Source organism: Ixodes scapularis, unplaced genomic scaffold, assembly GCF_016920785.2.
Source record: "Ixodes scapularis isolate PalLabHiFi unplaced genomic scaffold, ASM1692078v2 ptg002869l_1__unscaffolded, whole genome shotgun sequence".
NCBI lineage: Eukaryota > Metazoa > Arthropoda > Arachnida > Ixodida > Ixodidae > Ixodes > Ixodes scapularis.
Window position 1 is genome coordinate 155,537 of NW_024610276.1, and position 18,100 is coordinate 173,636.

The 18,100-nt window shown below is 47.1% G+C and overlaps 1 protein-coding gene across 1 annotated transcript; it reads right to left on the reverse strand.

Annotated features, from left to right (window-relative positions):
- Nucleotides 1-1,431: 1,431 nt before the first annotated feature.
- LOC120844333 lies at nucleotides 1,432-17,641 on the reverse strand. Its single transcript, XM_040215982.3, has 3 exons — nucleotides 17,354-17,641; nucleotides 5,994-6,147; nucleotides 1,432-1,604 (listed from the first exon to the last, which is right to left on the reverse strand). The coding sequence occupies exons 1-3, from the start codon at nucleotides 17,639-17,641 to the stop codon at nucleotides 1,432-1,434; spliced, it is 615 nt and encodes a 204-aa protein (XP_040071916.1).
- Between the last annotated feature and the right edge of the window lie 459 nt (nucleotides 17,642-18,100).

The window sequence follows — 18,100 nt, forward strand, 5'->3', positions numbered from 1 at the left end:
GTGGTAGAGATGCATCTCTGCACGCACAGGGCATCAGTTATAAACGCCGAGTCAGCTCTCATCGGCTTCCGAGATGATTGACGTGCAGAACGTCGGTTGTAAAATTGTTGGTCGTAAAATAGCAATGGTTTTTTTTAGGCATACTTTTATGCTTAATTTCGGCTTCGAGTTCAAAAGATAGCAGGCACGACTGCCGCCACTCGGGGCAAGTAGCTGGAAACACCGCATAGCTCGTTGGGCTGGTGGAATTATCATAAGTGCGAGCAGTTTTGCGTTTGCCGAGATGTTTATAGAGAGATCTCCAAGGCCGACGTGGTTTGCACCCAAAAAACGTGTCGCAAGTACAACACCGAACGTCGCGCAGAGTCCTAAGCACTGTAGCCTCGCATGGGTGCATGTTTTCGTAGCGTGGCTGGCATAGACCTATGCGCTCCGTTTCACTTAATTTGCGAATGCAACGAACGCTGCCTACATCCAATGGAGCCAATCACGCAGCTCCAAAAGTGCCTCGTCATGACACTCATCTATTTTTGGGTGCGTGATATGACCGGCTAAAACAATCGCGCACGAATGAAAACTCGGGATGGCAGCACATTCAGTGCGTGGGATTCGTTCATTCCGCGAGAGTAAATGCACAAACACTAGGAGCTCTATGGCGAAACAATTCAGGCACAGCTTGAGCGCCTGACATTGGATCGTAGAATCGATTTCGGTCGGTACGGGTGAGAAACAGGGTATAGCTTCCCAACTCAAATTGTTTGTTTGATCTTGCTTGATTTTATGGTTGGCGTATGTTGATACTGAATGAAGATGTCGGTTCTCGTAAAAGCGGAGCGATTGCAACCATGGTTTTTATAGTGTCAAAATACTTACAGGTAAGATTTGCGAGCCACTTGGAGGGTACCGAGGAGGACCGCACGTTCACCTGCTTCTTTTGAAGGGGTTCTGGTGACGCCAGAAAGACGCCGAGCTCCGATTGTTTCTGAATGAAAGAGCGTGGGTAGACCTCAAAGCAACTTGGTTTAAGGTCTGACCACCATCCTTCAATCAGAGCCAATCAAAACTCGTCACCTTTCTGGCGTCACCGCAACTCCTACTCAAGAAGCCAACGACTTGTTCTCAGCGTTGGATGTTCGCCTAGTGTCGGGTTTGCTCAGGTGTGCTTCTATCACTAAACGCCACTGGGACTTAAAAAAAAAAAAGAAAAAAAGCCACCCAGTCCCAGTTTCGTTTTTTGTTAAATTCTCAGCAGTGTAGTCCAATCAAAGATCGTGCATCAAACATAACTCTTTATTTCACTTAACACGCGTTACTACTTTTTTCCTCTGCTTTGTTAAGCTGCATCTCATTATTTAGGCAGGGGTGTGCAGATCAATATTCGATGTCTGCACTGTGCGTCGCGGCAACCCACGACAGTAGGGCACGCCAATCTTAGTGTCGAGGTTTGTGGGCGCGCACCAGAAACTGGGAGTTGCGGAAAGGTGAGCCACCGGCCTTTTCCTCGGCCAACAACTTGGCTCCTTCTTCGGCGACGTCCTTGAGAAGGAGAGGCTTCTCTTCTTCTGTTACAAGGCTGGCGAGTCTAATAATTCCCATATGCACTCCTGAAAATGAGAGTAAAAAAAAAAAAACGTTTTTGCAGTTACTATATAGCCCGGAAATAAGTATCAGAAAGTCCGTTGCGGCACTCGTTTGAAGAAGACTCCCCTACTTTAGCCCATGAAAGCAGGGCGCGTCTTTTGATTTATGCTCACGATTCTTCGTTTGTGTTTCGTTGTTTCTTGTTCTCATCGACTGATACCGCAGTCGTATTGAATAAGGAGCAATAATACCATTCTCTGGACTCGATACGCTGCGAGGTTCACGCTATCGGTGAATATATTATGATTATCGCTAATGCAAAGACCAGGGGATCCAGATGTAACTTGTCCAAGTAAAGGGTCTGTAGGCATAAAAAAGTGACAGGAGGCACAAGGAAAAATCAGTAGTGTCACAAGCGTTGAGAAGAGGGCCTGGCGGGAAGGATTCAAAATGAAGAGATTCAATAAAGAGCCAACGACTTTGGCTCTTGCACCTCTTGACTACATTAAATCTCTTGACTCATTTCCAACGAGTCAGTTGGTCCAAAGACCCAAGTGATCCTACATAAACCTGCCAAATCCTCTACCCCGCATGAGAAACTGCCTATATATACTTTCCAAAAATAGTTCCGGATATATATGCGCTATCTTAGAAACTGAACGAACTGTTCAAAAACACGTAAAACACCACTCCGACTGGAAATTTTCCAAATAAGTGAGAAACTGCGGTGTCGCAAAGGACAGACGCATAATAAACAAGTTGACTTTGATACAAATTTACGGCTACCTCTTGATTTGCATTGCGAAAACCGCGACTGATTATTCGAAACACCTTTCGTTTGGAAATTATCATTTTTTCAAAAGTATAAATTAAGCTTGAGTAAAAAATTAATTAATCTGAATTATCACTCCTGTCTAACAGTGGAATTGTCATTGGCAAACGAAATTTGCTGTGGGTTAACTTTTAACCTACCATATATCTTTTAACTTATCGGATCTCTTGATCCGTCGGATGTCTTGATTGGTTGAATCACTTAAATCGATCGACCTTTCGATTTATTGGGCCTATTCATATATATTAGATCTCTTCACTTGATGGATCTCTTGATATGTCTTCCACACGACACTTGACTCGCTGGATCTCTTGACAAAATGAATCTCTTGACCAGAAGCGGCGGCGAGAGGTTGTAGGGACGATGGCGGCTTTTGCTAGAGGAAGAAAACAATTCAAGAGATCCAAAAAAATCGGGACATCCGACTGTCAAGTGCCAGGCAAGTCAAAATGTATAGTGATGTCTCGTTAATATGGACGCCTCCGTTCTCCCCAAAAATCGTCCACAATGTGCATGGGTTGTCCAAATTAATGGAAAAAAAAGGCGTGTATTTTCCCTGTTAATCCTCGAAAACGGTGTTCATATAGCGGGATATCTATATTAAAGGGGTCCATATTAACAAAACATGACTGTACCAAGTCAGAGAGATGCAATATCCTCAGCAGTTTACCATGATGATATTAACTCGAGACTGGAGCACAACCAGCTTGCCTGCGCGCACTGACCGTAATTTTGTTAATGGTCAAGAGATCCGCCGTGTCAAGCAATTGAATGAATCAAGAACTCGGTGCTTGTGAGGTTAAAAAAAAACACCCTACCGAGGATTCGGCCTGTCGGGCACGATTAAGTTGACTAGCCGATCTGCACTTGATCAGAGAATTCCTTTAATGTCCAGCCTTTCTTTTTTTGCTGAGATTGCCCGTGATGTAAAACACGGTTACTGTACGACAGTGTTCTCTGATAGCCGCGTCCCACTAGAGCGACAGACAGCGACAAACGACAGCGACACACGACAACGAGCGACAGACGACACCGACAGACAGCCTGTTTGTCGAAGTCCGCCGTCCCACTTGGCGGACACGACGCAGAACACAGAGACAAGGAAACTTGTTTCCTAGTGGGACTGGAGTCGTCAACAGAACACTTCGAAATACACAGACAAACTGAGTCTGGCGACGCGGTTTTCGTCTTTTGCTCTTTGGGCATAAAACGCGCCGACAAACACGGTGTAAAAGGAGACGATTACTTTATTTCTTGATTAAAGCATTCACTTGTCTTCATTTGCCGTTGGCGACCTTCCGCAAACAGTCGTGACAATCGACACCAAGCTTTTTCCGAGTTAGAATAACCGAATCGTTCCTTTTTTGAGTCGTTCGAGGAATTCTAGGTGAGCGCCACGGAACTTCACGCCGATTTCGAGGATGTTTATAACCTCGTATCCGAATGATCAAGGTCAGGCGTTTTTTTGGAGGTCAATAAGGCATCCCGATTATCTCAGAACGTGATGACAAGTCTCTCGTCTGCCGGAATGGCTTGCCGCGGAACGTGGTGTCCTACTTCGTGTTGAGAGGTCTTACTTTGGTTAGTCCTCGAACATGAGTGGGTATCCATCCTGATGCAGGGCCGTAGACCTCGGCGTCTTGAAGCACCACCTCACGCACCAAGTTTTCGCGAGCAAAACCAACCACAGCAAATTCCCCTTCGCAACCCGACCGCCCGGCGCAAGCAAGCAAGCCGCGCCCACGACGAGCAATCGAGGGACCGGAACTGCGAGAACGAGGAGTGGCCGCCAAGGGCATTTCTGAAGGTCTAGCGGCGAAGCGAGCCACGGGAGGAACGGGAGGAAAGGTAGAAGGGTGGGAAGGGAGGCAACAGAAGGCACAACCGGGCGAGGAGGATACGTTTGTCTCCGAGACATGTTCCTCAGTGGGACTGCTTGCTGCGTTTCAAGTCCAACGACAGACAAGGACTCGTCCGTCGTCGATCGTTTGTCGGCGCGTGTCGGCGATTGTCGCGGGCGTTGGTCGTTGTAGTGGGACAGCATCGGCGACACGGAACTTTGTGGTGTCGTCGGACAAAAATCGGTGTTTGTCGCTCTAGTGGGACGAGGCTATGACAAAGCAATGGTGCAACGACATTCAATTGGAATGTTTTTCATTTTACACGAGCTTACTGGCTCTAGTGGGGCTGAAGGATGCTTGCACGCAACACCAATGGCCAAGAAACGCATTTGTGGCTGTGTAATTTCAAGGACAAAAGAGAGCGTTTTCGTTTAATTTCTCCGCAAAACTTGACGGCGTAGCTGGGTGGGCGCAGTGCCGCCGAGTGACGATATTTGAATGGCGCTCATGAATTGAACCCGAGCATTGCGTGAGTACTCGATTTGTGGTCGTGATAATCGATAGCTCGAGAAGCATTCGGGTAGAGGGCCGTGTCCAATCGCTGCAATAATGACAAAAGCCGAATCATAACAATGGCTGGAGCCCAGAGCGTGTCCTCTGCCTTGCCAAATCCAGCGTGTGGCTATGAACATCATTGGCAGCATGTAACTGTCTCCAGATCACGTGGCCGCTTGTTCTTGCTGCGAGTCGAGCGGGTGAACGCTGCTTGTTTCTCTTCAATTTTATCTGCGTCTACGATTGCGTGTGGTGAAAAACGAATATGTGTTTCACAGACCATTAAAGTCAGGGATCCGTACTACGCGGTAGTTGCGCAAAGTACAAAAATTGTTCCATGGCTAATTTAATAACCTTTTTTTTCATTCCGACATTGGTAATTATTCTTTTTTGTTATGGAAGATTTTGTTTTCAAGACACAACAATCTGTCATCTCTGTTACGAATCTTTTTTTTTTTATTCCTACATACGTAGCCATAATTTTGCTATGAAAGGTAGTTGTTATTTGCAAAAGACAACACTCTATCATCTGTTGTGCGAGTTTCTAGACACTTTGGAGTTTTATGTATTGCATTCGTTTCGCTGAGTTTCAGGGATTGAGCCCATATGCCCCGAAATATCATTGGGGAACCCCTAAATCCAGTTGGGAGAAAAAAAAGTAGAGAGGCCAATCTGAAATTTCCAGAGTCGTCAACATTTTGGAACATGAGTCAAGGAATGATATATGGGTTAAAAGGACAAACAAGTTAAGAGGTTTATGGTGAGTCAAGAGGTTCCTCCAGCCATGAGATCCAGCGAGTCAAGAGGTGAAATCGATCTTTTTGATCGTTGGCTCTCTTGACTTGTTTGTCCTCTGATCTGACATCAGCCATACCCCTCTTTGCCAAACACCACCTTGACAGAGAGCCGTAGTGCTGAATTTTTTAGCTCACCCAGGAAAGACTAGCGCAGGACGCATATTAGACACGAGTGCTCTTTCAGCGTTTGTCTGGAAGTCATACTTTAACTCATTGCAAACAAGCTTCAGCCGAACACTAACGCAACAGTCGCGTTAAATTTATCAATGCGTTGTGCTTCGGTACGTGAGGTATAAACTTCAGCACTGCGACACTTTAGCGACATTCGATTGCCCTACACCCCTATTAAGAGCATACTGAAAAGCCTGCAGTTGTTCCCAGGCTTACTTGTATATTCCTCAACGCTGGACCACCTGCGGTCTTCTTCGAGCACCTCGCACGTGGTTGGAATCAAATTGGCATTCTTCACAAGACCAGATATGTAAGACAGACGGGCATCTCGGTCCGGCAAATCCAGGGCTGGAAGATGCGCCGGGAGCACCTGCGTGACGGTATGAATAATGAATCATAAATGAAAAGGTACAATTTTCTGTTCATCATTAAAAACACAGAATTTCAAGAACGTAAAGTTCAAGGTCTCGCAGTAGTGCCCAAGGGCTATTGAACAACTAAAAAATATGCATTGATATTGTGGCTGGCCTCTCTCTGCCGACTAAGCCTCGGTAGTCCCAACTCCACGGCGTGACATCATCGCAGAAGCGGATTCGTCGTAATCGTAGTGTGATGTTCTTTTCGAGCCTAGTTCGAACTCCATTCGTAAATGACAGTTACAACGTTTGTTACCTGATGACAACAAAAAAATGTGGTAACGACGGCATCAAACTATTTTGATCAAGGGGTATTCACTTCCCCGATAGCCGGCTGTCTTCCTCAGGACGTCCTCGGTGAACTCTCCAGGCTCCTACGCGACGCTCCGAAGTCCGCTAGCAAAGTGCGCCAAACCTGAAAAGCGTTTCCTTCGGTTTCCCCTGGTTTCGGTGGGACACCGGTCCTCAGTGGTCATTCAGGAGCGAAGTTTTGGTGTATTATTGTTCAGAGGCCTATGATGTCCCCCTTGAATTGAGAGAGAGGGCTGTTCTGTCAGAGTATGAAACTGTTTCGACTAAGCGAGGCAAACATCTGCGTCCAAACGAGCCGATCGGACATAGGAATACGCCAAAAAGATGGCCGCTCCGACTCGCTGCCCACCAAAGCTCGAGTTGCTTGATGCAGTTGCTCCACTTGCGGAGCGGAGCGGCGCGCAATTGTATCCCCTGTCACTTTCTCGACTCCAGCGAAATCCGTGCTACGTAGCGGCAACACAGAAAAACTGAAAGAAGGTATTTTCGCAAATTTCGTCTGCCTTCTGTGCTGGGTTCTTGGAGGCAAGAGCTTCCCATGTTCTTTTAATATTAATTTTTAATAAATTAATCTAGAAGATGTTATATGGCTTGCACCAAACCGTTTACTGTTTAGGCACTTCTGTTAGAAAGCTAACGGCACACGAAGGCTGCGTCAGCGGTCGGCCGAACCTTGTTTCTTCAGTGATTGGACACGTGCTCCAGACGAACGCTCCCGCAAAATGGGTGCTGCGCAGGGAGCGCGCTTGGCTGCGGTATTTGCCTTACTCCAGCACTACGGCTTTGTTAACGCCCTTTCGCACATCACAATTTGCGTAAGTCACGTTAGCTGGGCCTCAAATCATTGCTCGAGGAGATACGAGTCATTACCACTTCCAGTTTATATTATCAAGCATAGCGGCAAAAACAAGCGATCTCTGCGTGCTTTCAGCATCTCTGCCAAGCGTGCGCGTTTTTGTTTTTGTGCGGGTGTGTGTGTGTGTGTGTGTGTGTGCGCGCGTTTTTGTGGACTAAGCCGTTTACGCGGAAGCCAAATAACGGCGCGATTCTTCCATCTTGTCCGTTCCGGTACGACTCGTTCCCGGAGTTTACGCTACTGCGAAAGTGGTGGGGCTACAATGGGATATAGCTCGGCGCTGCGTCACTATCTGTAAGACCACTGCATTTGCCATAAGGACAAGGGCTATTTCTTTTGAAATGGTACCATGTGAGTTTGAGAATTTCCATTGACCGATGTTCATTAAAGGGAAGCGGAAGAGCAGTGGCGTCACTAGGTTCAGCGGCACCGGCGACGGTGGCCCACAGCGAAATCCGAGACACCCTCCCCCTCCTCTCGTGACCAGCCGCGACACCACACTGAGCGCTGCACCCGGGGCAGTCTCCCCCCCCCCCCCCCCCCCCCCACACACACACACACCGCAGTTGTAACGCCACAGCTAAAGATGTCCTGGAAAAAAAATGCAGTAAATGTTGTAATGTAGACACCTTCATGATCATGTGTCTTAAGTTTTATTTCGATTTTATAAGTAGGAGTGTCGTAATAGCTAACTAGAATTTCAACGTAGACCGTCCCGTTGCAGCGCACCGTTCCAGCGCACCTACACTGGGAAAGCAGGAGAGCGGAGAAAGAAACCAGCAAACGTGACGTCTTCAGTAGGGTCAGATGACCCTTGCTCGCCACTAAGCTGGCTCAGGGATGCCGCCAATGACGTCACGACGCTCCGTACAGATAACAGGTGGCAGAGAGGATCGCCGCATGGTCAGCGGCAATCGCTGTACGTATGTTTCAAAATAAATGCTATTTGCGTTTACTTCTGCCCAAGGATAGTGCGGTAACTGAATTAACGGGACAAAAAGCTATATAAGTCCGCTCCAAACTCAGATTTCTTGGCATGTGCTCCAGCTTCCCTTACTTTTACAAGGAGCGCGTGTTTGTAACTTTTCTCCTGTATTTCGTTTATTGCAACGCGTTGGGCGAAAATACTATTCTCTTCAGTCAATACTGAGTGTGTTTTTACGAAGAATCTCTGAACCAGAGATACACAATGGAAACTTGAGAAATCCGTGCGACCTGCAAACCACGCTTTGAAACCTTTGTGATTTACCTAACGTTTATGACAATATGGCGAGAAACTGAGCGGAACCAAGAAATGTTAACAGCCGCAGGGACGTCAGAGCACCGAGTTATGATTGGAAGGATCAGTGGGTAGACGCAAAAGCTAGCATGCCGTTGGCTCAACTCTTAGGCTCTTTCCATTTACCTGCACCTCCTGCACCGGTGCAGAAAAGTGTAGGACGGTGTACTTCCGATCGTTTCTATATCCATATATCGGAACTACACTGCCCTAGATTTTCCTGCACCGGAGCAAGAGGTGAGAGTAACTCCAACGAGCCTAGTATGTCCCGCACTTAGATCGAACAATAGGGTCGTCTGGTTCTCCTGCAGTGCCTCGCGTTCGAAAGCCTGAAACCAGTGTTCGGCGCTTTAACGGTTTCGAACGGTGAGTAGAGAGACAAAGTCAACTACCCTGTCCGTTCGCCCCTTCTCCTTCCGATCAGAGCCCGGGGAGATGACGTTCAAGGGAACTCTCATCTTCCTCTCTCCCTCAGTCTCTCTCCGTATAGGGAGGTTCAGTAGATCGTACCGATGACTTCGACAACAATACCCAGTACTCCGCCGACGCCTTCGCGCATACATCTTGTCGTTATCGGCTATCGTCAACGCAAGTATCAGGGAAATCTCTAATTCTGCATTGAAATATGTGCTACTAATTTCATTGTCATTTCGGCTTGTAAGAGATACGTTTTGCATAACCTACACCCTGCAAATTGTATCATGTTGATTGCCACTTAAAATCATTGGAAATACACCAGAAAATGCTTGGAGGAACTGCTTCGCTTGCCAGATCACTGTCGTTTAGTATTGCAACTGAAAACATTAAGGGTTATGTCCACTCTTGTACTACTGTATTGTCAGTTGTATGTTTTTAATGTGAAAGCATAAACTGTCCCATGGAGCGAAGCCAGCGTTATTTGATGTTTGTAGCAGCGAAAAACGGCGCCTAGATACCCATTGGTTGAGCGAAACAGCACGTAAATTCCCATTGCCTGAGCCGAACGGCACATCAATTCCCATTAACTGCTAAACGAACACGCCTAAAAAAAATTAAAAAAAAAGCCCAGCAAAGAAAAGCGTGAGGTTTGACTGTGTTTTAGAGGAAAAGAAACTGTCACATCAGTTTTGGATGTTTTCGCACGGTGAGCCAAAAGGCTTAGATTCACCTACGAACCTCGGGAGGGTCGCTTTTTAAAATTTCTAGACCTCATGTTAGAATTCACAGGCTGTCGTTCCTCTTGGTCATATCATAAAACAATAGAAGAACTCCCCTTCGACTCCTCGCATTCTGAACTCGTAAAAAAGTATTGCTTCATCTTGCCTACATGCGGCCTTGGAGAAATCATGCCACCATGTTATGCATGCTAGTTTCACCCGGCGGGTGAAGCGACTGGTTGCGGCTGGATTTCCCACATCGTTGTTCGTTCCAGTTGCAGAGTTTCTGCTTAAGACATTGAGGGTAGGGCAACATTGTTAAAAAGTAGGCCAACCAATAACATGATAGACATTTCCTATTTTCATCAAATTCCCAGAATCTAAAAAAAAAAAAAAAAAAAAAAAACTGGCCCAGGGATACGACGTGCCTATGCTGTTTTCAGCACCTATCAAACTCGCGCAATTCTTCCTTAGAGTTGCCAACAAAAGTGGGTCCTAGCGCATTTGCTCAGTGAAACATAGGAACAAATATGTAGAGTGTACGATGGGCGTCATGTATGGGATTCCGCTAACGTGTGGCAAGGTATACGTTGGCCAAACGGACCGACGTATAAATGAAAGACTGCGTGAACATGCTTGGTTTCTGGGGTCGAAAGCTTTGAGGCACCTGCCACTTCATAGTTCAGATTATGAATGCCAGCCCGACTTCTATCACGTCACGATTGCTGGAAGGAGGGGGAAGGCGTGAGATAAGATGACTAGGGAAATGTCAGGGGTTTAAACTATCAAAAAAATAAGCAACTGGGAAATCTGGAAGCGAAACATCTGTCCCTCCTAATTCTTTATGGGTAAGAGATTTGCTATCTGGAAGAGTGCGGAATTAAACATGATGGTGTGGGATGCGGTTGTTTACTTTGGTGTTAATCTTCAGTAAAAAACCAGTTGAAAATAAGCGCTTGACCTGTGTACACCCTCTACTTCGTCTTTTTCTTTTTTACTGTGTCGAATCTACTAAGCATGAACCAACTAGCCTGGATTGCCACCCTAACTGAATACACGAACTCAACTCTCCTACGTCACGCCGCGGTGGTGGCGCGCCGGACGCACTTCCGGTCTGGGGCGGTGGGCAGAAGTCGGCGTGCAAGACATGCATTCTTGTGTTCCTTTGGAAGAAACGAGACAAAAAACCTGCCTCTCGTCAAAATGCTGCGATGGGGGCTGTACCAAGAGAGTCTGGAAAGGCTTGAAGATCAGTTCTCATGTGTTTCTGCCCCCTCCGTTCGTCCGAGAACGAGGATAGTAGCCGTGAAAAGGGCGAACCAGACGCTGTCGAACTACGATTGCGTGTGAGGGCAACACTCTGTGGTCGCCAGATCTATTTGCTTTGTTCCAACGTGAACGAGAGAAAATCGCTAAGTTGTCCGGACCACCCACGGATTCAGAGCGTCTTCAAATTCACACGGCCGCCTGATCGTTCGAACTTTCTTCTGCTCTTTCAAACTTGTCTGCTTTTTCTCGTCTGCTCGTTCAAACAAAAGCGGCCCGTAGACCAAACTTTGACCTAGTGATTGCAATAAAAAGTAGTTGCAGGCATAAAAAGTGAAAGCCGTTTACAACTCCCTGTAACAACGAATTAGAGCGCAGCTCTTGAGGAGGAGGAGGGAAGGGTACTGGGGGGTGAAGTGACCTGGGGGGAGTCACGTGACCTTGGGGAGTCACGTGACCATGCCGATGGTGTCATCAGTAACGTCACTGATGACGTCATCAGTGACGATGACGATGCGGATTCCGATGACGTCATCAGCGATGATGACGATGACGATGCGGATGTCGGTGACGTCATCAGTGACGTCACTGATGACGTCATCTGTGATGATGACGATGACGATGCGGATGCCCCCCGAAGTCACGTGACACCCCCAGGTCACGTGACCCCCGCCGAGGTCACGTGACCTCCCCGATGACGTCATCGTCACTGATGACGTCACCGGCATCCGCATCGTCATCGTCATCATCACTGATGACGTCATGTGACGTCACTGATGACCTCATCGGCATCCGCATCGTCATCATCATCATCACTGATGACGTCATCTGTGATGATGACGATGACGATGCGGATGCCCCCCGAAGTCACGTGACACCCCCAGGTCACGTGACCCCCACCGAGGTCACGTGACCTCCCCGATGACGTCATCGTCACTGATGACGTCACCGGCATCCGCATCGTCATCGTCATCATCACTGATGACGTCATCAGTGACGTCACTGATGACCTCACCGGCATCCGCATCGTCATCGTCATCATCGCTGATGACGTCATCAGTGACGTCACCGGCATCCGCATCGTCATCGTCATCATCACTGATGACGTCATCAGTGATGATGACAATGACGATGCGGATGCCGGTGACGTCATCCATGTCACCGGGGAGGTCACGTGACCTCGGCGGGGGTCACGTGACCCTGGGGGTGGTCACGTGACCTGGGGGTGTCACGTGACTTCGGGGGGGTCACGTGACCTCGGGGGGTCACGTGACTTCAGGGGGTCACGTGACTTTGGGTGTCGCGTGACCTCCTTGGGGGCCACGTGACCTTGGGATGACCTTGGTTACGCCGACGCCGACGCCGCTCAAGTCGGGAACGGGCCCCTAAGAGCTGCGCTCTAAAAGACTTAAGATGGCTCAGTGTAAACAGTATATACAAGATGTTGATCATTGGTACCGGTGGCCATCCCCGACTTGTTACGCTTGGTCTGTTCCCACTTCCGATTTTCAGTATCGACGTCGACCATCGCCGCTACCTTCTACACTTTTGCAGCACGAGCGACGCCGCCACCGAAAATAGCAAGAAGAATCTCATCATGGTTTTGGCGTCCATTCTGCGGCGTTCATACGAATGAATCGCCGCACGTCAAATTATTTACGGAAAGTTTAGCGGCGTAACAAGCCTTGATAATTTCGCTCAGGCGATTAAAGTGGTAAGACATTGCGGTGAGGACGTAGAATCGACAATCCCAACGCGAAAAAGAGTATCCAGACTCACACAGACGCCGACAACGTGACATTCGAATGGTTTGTTGACGCGGGACGCGGTGCTTCTTGCCCGTACTCCATTGCGCATGCGTTCGAACTGTCGTCTCCTCTTTCAAACTTGGCTGCTTTTTGTCGTCAGCTCGTTCAAACTACAGCGGCCCGCAAACCAAACGTTGGCCCGGTAATTGGGATAAGAACAAAGTGCAGGCCTCAAAATACTTTTCATGGTTGGTTGGGGTAAGTAGGCTAAGTGTAAACAGATACAAGAACATGTTGATCATTGTTACCAGTGGCCATCACCGACTTGTAATGCCCGATTCTACTTGCGGTTTTCAGTATCGACGTCCGCCATCTCAGCTACGGTCCACGCTTTTGCAGTCCGAGCGACGTCGCGACAGAAAATTCCGAGCAGAATCTCATCGTGGGAGTCAGGCTTTAGCGCCCATTCTGCGGCGTCCACGTGAAATGAATCGCCGCACGTCACATTATTCACGCAAAGGTTTGCCTCGTTAGTTTTGCTGAAGCCGCTCAAGTAGTCAGACATTGTTAGGAGGACGTAGAATCAACAATTCCAACGTGAAAAAAAAAAAGCACGTGGACTCCCACCGACGCCGACAACAACGCAATTCAATGGTTTGTTTATGGGCGACGGCGGTCTTCTTGCCCACCATCCACCGCGCATGCGCGGCGCCGGTGGCGTCCACTAGGGGCGCTCCGGTTTGTTTGTAATCATGAGTTGGTGTATAACTTAGGCGCACAAGGAGAGCGCAAACAGCTGTTTGTGGTGACCTGCACTCATAAACGGAGCGCAAAAGCTTCTCACAAAGTGTATAGCTTGGTCGGGATGGAAGCTGGTCTTACTTTCCTTACATAACACTCTGCCTTGAAGTCTGACCCCTTTTTCAGTTGCTTGTACGACGCGACACCGGAGTGATGATTGTGTGACACTGTGTAGACTATGGAACCGATGCGGCCTAGGCGGTCTATCCATCTTTGAAGCTAAATAGACGAACTAGGTCGTTCGTATCGTAGACAGTGCCTTTCGCTGAATCTCCACGGACATCGTCAGCCTTTTCGAACCAAATATGGATGCGAAGCGACGCCAGAATACACGTTCGGAAGGGCGAAAGGCTGAACAAAAGATCAAACGTAAACACACGGACCAGGAGACAGGCCAGGCGCTGGCGCAGACTAAACGGTCACGGAGCCCTCACAAGCGTTTCAAGCGATTTTAGCAAGGGCGCGCCACGATCCTGGCCAAATTCTGAAAAACGTTCATTGAGCGTGTAAAATGGTAAACAGATATTCAATAGTCTCAGGAGAACGAAAAAAAAACATCACTTTTAGAAAACATGTTTTGCGTGCTTTATGACTGTTTTTTCTTAGGCGGATTGTTTTCAGGCCTACACGGCTGCCTGGAATTTTATACCTTGACCACATTTCCGAAAGGAGAATAGCACGTGATATTGTTTTTTTTTAAATTTCAAGCTGTAGATATTAAGAACCAACCAATCTCAAAGGCAGTGGAAGTACGATGTGTAGATGGCTCAAACCTCAACCACTAAACGATTTAGAACAAAAAGTCAACTGGTGCCAAGGATCTAACGCCGGTCACCGGAGCGGAAGCCGAGTACGCTGTTGACCGAGCTACAGACCCAGCACACAGGAACGGGAGACGACGGAGCAGGTGGTGTGAGGAAGAGCTTGGAGAGGAGATGGGTGCAAAGGGCAAAAAATAGAGGACAGAAACGAGTAGTGTCGAAAGAGCAGGCTGAACGAGAAGGAATGGAAAGGGCAGGAAAGCGTGCTTACCCTATCTTTGTGTTTGGGTGGTGCTGAAGAGAAGCGCGAGCAGCATGCCATACACACATAGGTGTTACATAATCTGATACAAAAAAACGCTATTCTAGGCATTACATAATCTAAGAGCAGCACCCACAACACGCACTAAAAACTAAGGCTTACTCTGCCCTACGCAACACCCGAACTAAGATCATTACCCACCTCATAAAGCTACCGCATTTAAAAGAACACTCACACCCCCTAAAATTGTTTTTTGAATTATTTTTTATGCGGTCCGTTATGGGTGTCAAAAGACTCCCAATCAATATTTTGGTACAGTGTCCCATATATTTTAATGAATAAAAAAAAACCGCTCAAAACCAGTTGTACTGGTGAGGAAGATTAAATATAAATGAGGAGAAAGTTACCAAAAATCACATGGCTGTGCAACCTTTTTTTTTTTTTCAATCATCGTTTTTTTTAAATTTTTTAGAATCCACGAAAAATGGGTGTAATATTTTTGTTCATTTCTAGTACTAAGCGTGTGGCTTCGATGACCCACGACTTTGAATATCTTTGGTGGTCGTGTCTAAACCATAGAAAACGGCTCTTGGCTACGGAGAAGAGAGTAAGCGCGACCAAACAGGCAGGTTCTCGGTCGGCGGTCTTCGGGCGGAAAGAAACCAAATTTCGAGCCGCAAATTCTGTTCTGGGTAGTTGGGCTCTCATATGTCATGTACAAGTAAAACTTTGGGTAAGCATAAATACCCTGTCAGTTTCCCTTTAAATGCTTTCGGCAGAATGACGAGACGAGCGGGCAAAGTTTACATAAATGTCTTCATGGTTCTATTGGCTGCGCTGAACTACTTCGTGTGTTTTTATTACGGTACCAAAGAGAAGGTTTCGTTCCCATTGTGTATTCGGTTGCTCTGAGCCAAAAAGCATGTGACCCCTTGAACTCATTCAATATGATTTTAATGGGTCGAATGTGGCAAGCTCGTATATTGTAGGTATTTTCAACCGTGAAATTTTATAATGCGATTACTGCTCAAGCTACTTTGTGTTATTTGCCTTTGTTTTTGCGAATTGGAAATTTGTTAGTACTGCCTTTTGGAGAACGATAACTTCGATGCGTGTGTTTTAATTGGGATATAGACATGCCTGTGTTCTTGCATATTTTTACACAACTCTCTATTTTGTGTGTATTTCATGGGCCCTAAACTCGTCAAACACAAAGTTAGAGCCGAAAGTTTGCGGAGCGCGCCAATTGGACGTCGGCGAAAAAAGCGCGAAGTCATCGTCGTGATAGGCCAATCAGTGCGCTCCGTCAACTTCGGCCCCAACTTTGTGCTTTACGAGTTTAGCGACCCAAGTGTGTGTGATTAACCCAGTAGGTTTTCGAGCTGTTGGTTCACACAAGGAAAAATTAAACATTGATTTTTTTCCGGTTTGATTGCTGTTCTAGTCATGTTATTAACCTATTTTTTTCTTACAATTTTACAGATAATTTTTTGGTCCATATTTTCATCCGATATAAATTGATTTTCCTCGCGCACCATACCTCTCTCGCCCCCAGAATATTTGTGTGCCACCAATCGCACATGCATTTTTTGTTCCGTTAGAATGGATGATTCTGACAAAATGCACACCTTTCTGTATCACTACGGGTTGTCTAAGGGCACCGCCCCCCCAAAACAAAATTAAATAGGAATACATGTTGAACAATAAACAGATTGGACGAATGTGCAAATAAAAATAAACACTTATGCACACTTGTGCTTGAAACTAATATAGCAAAGTAGCCGAGCATGCTGCGACGACGACTGACGTGCAACTAGCCCAATGGTACCAGCCCCATATTTTTTATTTGTGTTATGCTGTCGAGAATTTTCTAACCAAGGATACGCGATCGGTTCGTACCTTTTTTCCAAACGCTTCAGAAAAGCAACGAAAGCACAAATAAAAAGCTGTGCGCAGCGCAAGTTTGTCTCCTCTTGCACAGGGGTTTCGATGACGTCTGAACGCCGAGCTGATATCGGTTGAGTGGAAAAAAAAGTGGGTAGGCCTCAAGATATTTTGCATTGAAGTCCTACCCACTACCTTTCCAGTCAAAGCCAATCAGGGCATGACGTCATTCTGACGTCACTGCAAGGTTGCACAAGTAGCAGACGACTTGCCCCTCGCACACTTTGCTTCACATTAGGTCCTACCGCAGCCAACGCTGCGATCGGATAGAGGTTATAAACCAGCCGCAAAAGTGCACTGTCGTGGTGCTCGTCGTTTTTTTTTTTTTTTTTTTTTTTTTTTACCACCGGCTAAATTAATCACGCACAGTGGATGTGACGTCATTCCGCCCCTTTTTTTGTGTGAGATTGCGTTTTTCCGGTGACAGTAAAAGCAACAAAAACGACAAGCACCATGACAATGCACTTTTGGTGCTGCTTGGTTGACCACATTGAATGGTAGCGTTGAGCGTGGTCGGACATAGAGTGAAACGAAATATGGGCCTCCGGAATTCAAACTCAATGCTTCTGCTTGAACGAATCAACTTTTCTTTTGTCCGATTTCACTTAAACAAAATGTTCTCGTTCAGAGCGGGTTGATTGGTGTGTCTTCAGTATGTTTTCAAGAGCATGGCGTAGGTGGAGCGTTTCATTTAGTGGGCAATGAACCAACTGTGCTTTCATTTACTACTTAGTGTTTCCGGAAAAAAACAATCACCCAAAATATAGCGGGTGATAAAGTCAAATATCATCTTACCGTCCGGTATTTTTGCCAGTGATCCAAGGTTAAGAGTTTCCTTCCCAAGCGCATAGAGCTTACGGACGCAATGAAGTAAAGCAGGCATTCACCACCCGGTTTCATCAAGTCGGCGATATTCTTGAACGCCTTTTCTTGATCTCCGGTCCAGTGTAGGCACAAGAAGGAATAGATACGATCGAACTGACCGTATCGCGCGACAAAGTCGGCCACCCCATTTCCCCCAATGTCCAGGACATCGTAGCAGATCTTCGGGTGGGCAAACTTCCTCTTGGCGTGTTCCACCATGTCCTGGGACACGTCGACCGCTACAATCCTCCCGACTTCTGGCCAGAGAGGGAGGAGATGGTCGCGGGTGAAGTCTCCAGTGCCGCAACCCAGGTCGAGGAACTGTTGTTCTTTGGTCTCAACTGTAAACGAGCCTCGCATTAATTCGAGAACCTGGAGATTACTCTTCCGCTGAAAGCCATTGTTCTTAACGTAAACATCAGGATCCCAGGTGATGGGTGGCTTCTTGCTTTGAGCTGGCTTGTTCGTAGCGCTGGGCGCGAGCATTGCCATTTTCGTGAATGACGGGTGAGCACGACGATGAGTAGTTGTGCAAAGAGCCGCGTTTAAAGTTAACAAGGAGATTGATTCGGCCTCGCTAGAGTTCACATCTGCTATAGCTCCTATATGTTGAAACAGATGTTGTTGGGCATGCGCAGTTTAGTGGAGCGCATCCGGCGTTCCATCTGTAGAGTAGGA

Excerpts from the sequence above, each read along its gene's own strand:
- LOC120844333 (XM_040215982.3), bottom strand. The coding sequence starts at position 17,641 with ATGGTGGAACACGCCAAGAGGAAGTTTGCCCACCCGAAGATCTGCTAC. Across the intron at positions 6,148-17,353 it reads ACTGGCAAAAATACCGGACG|GTGCTCCCGGCGCATCTTCC; the intron begins GTAAGATGATAT and ends ACCGTCACGCAG. Across the intron at positions 1,605-5,993 it reads CAGCGTTGAGGAATATACAA|GAGTGCATATGGGAATTATT; the intron begins GTAAGCCTGGGA and ends TCTCATTTTCAG.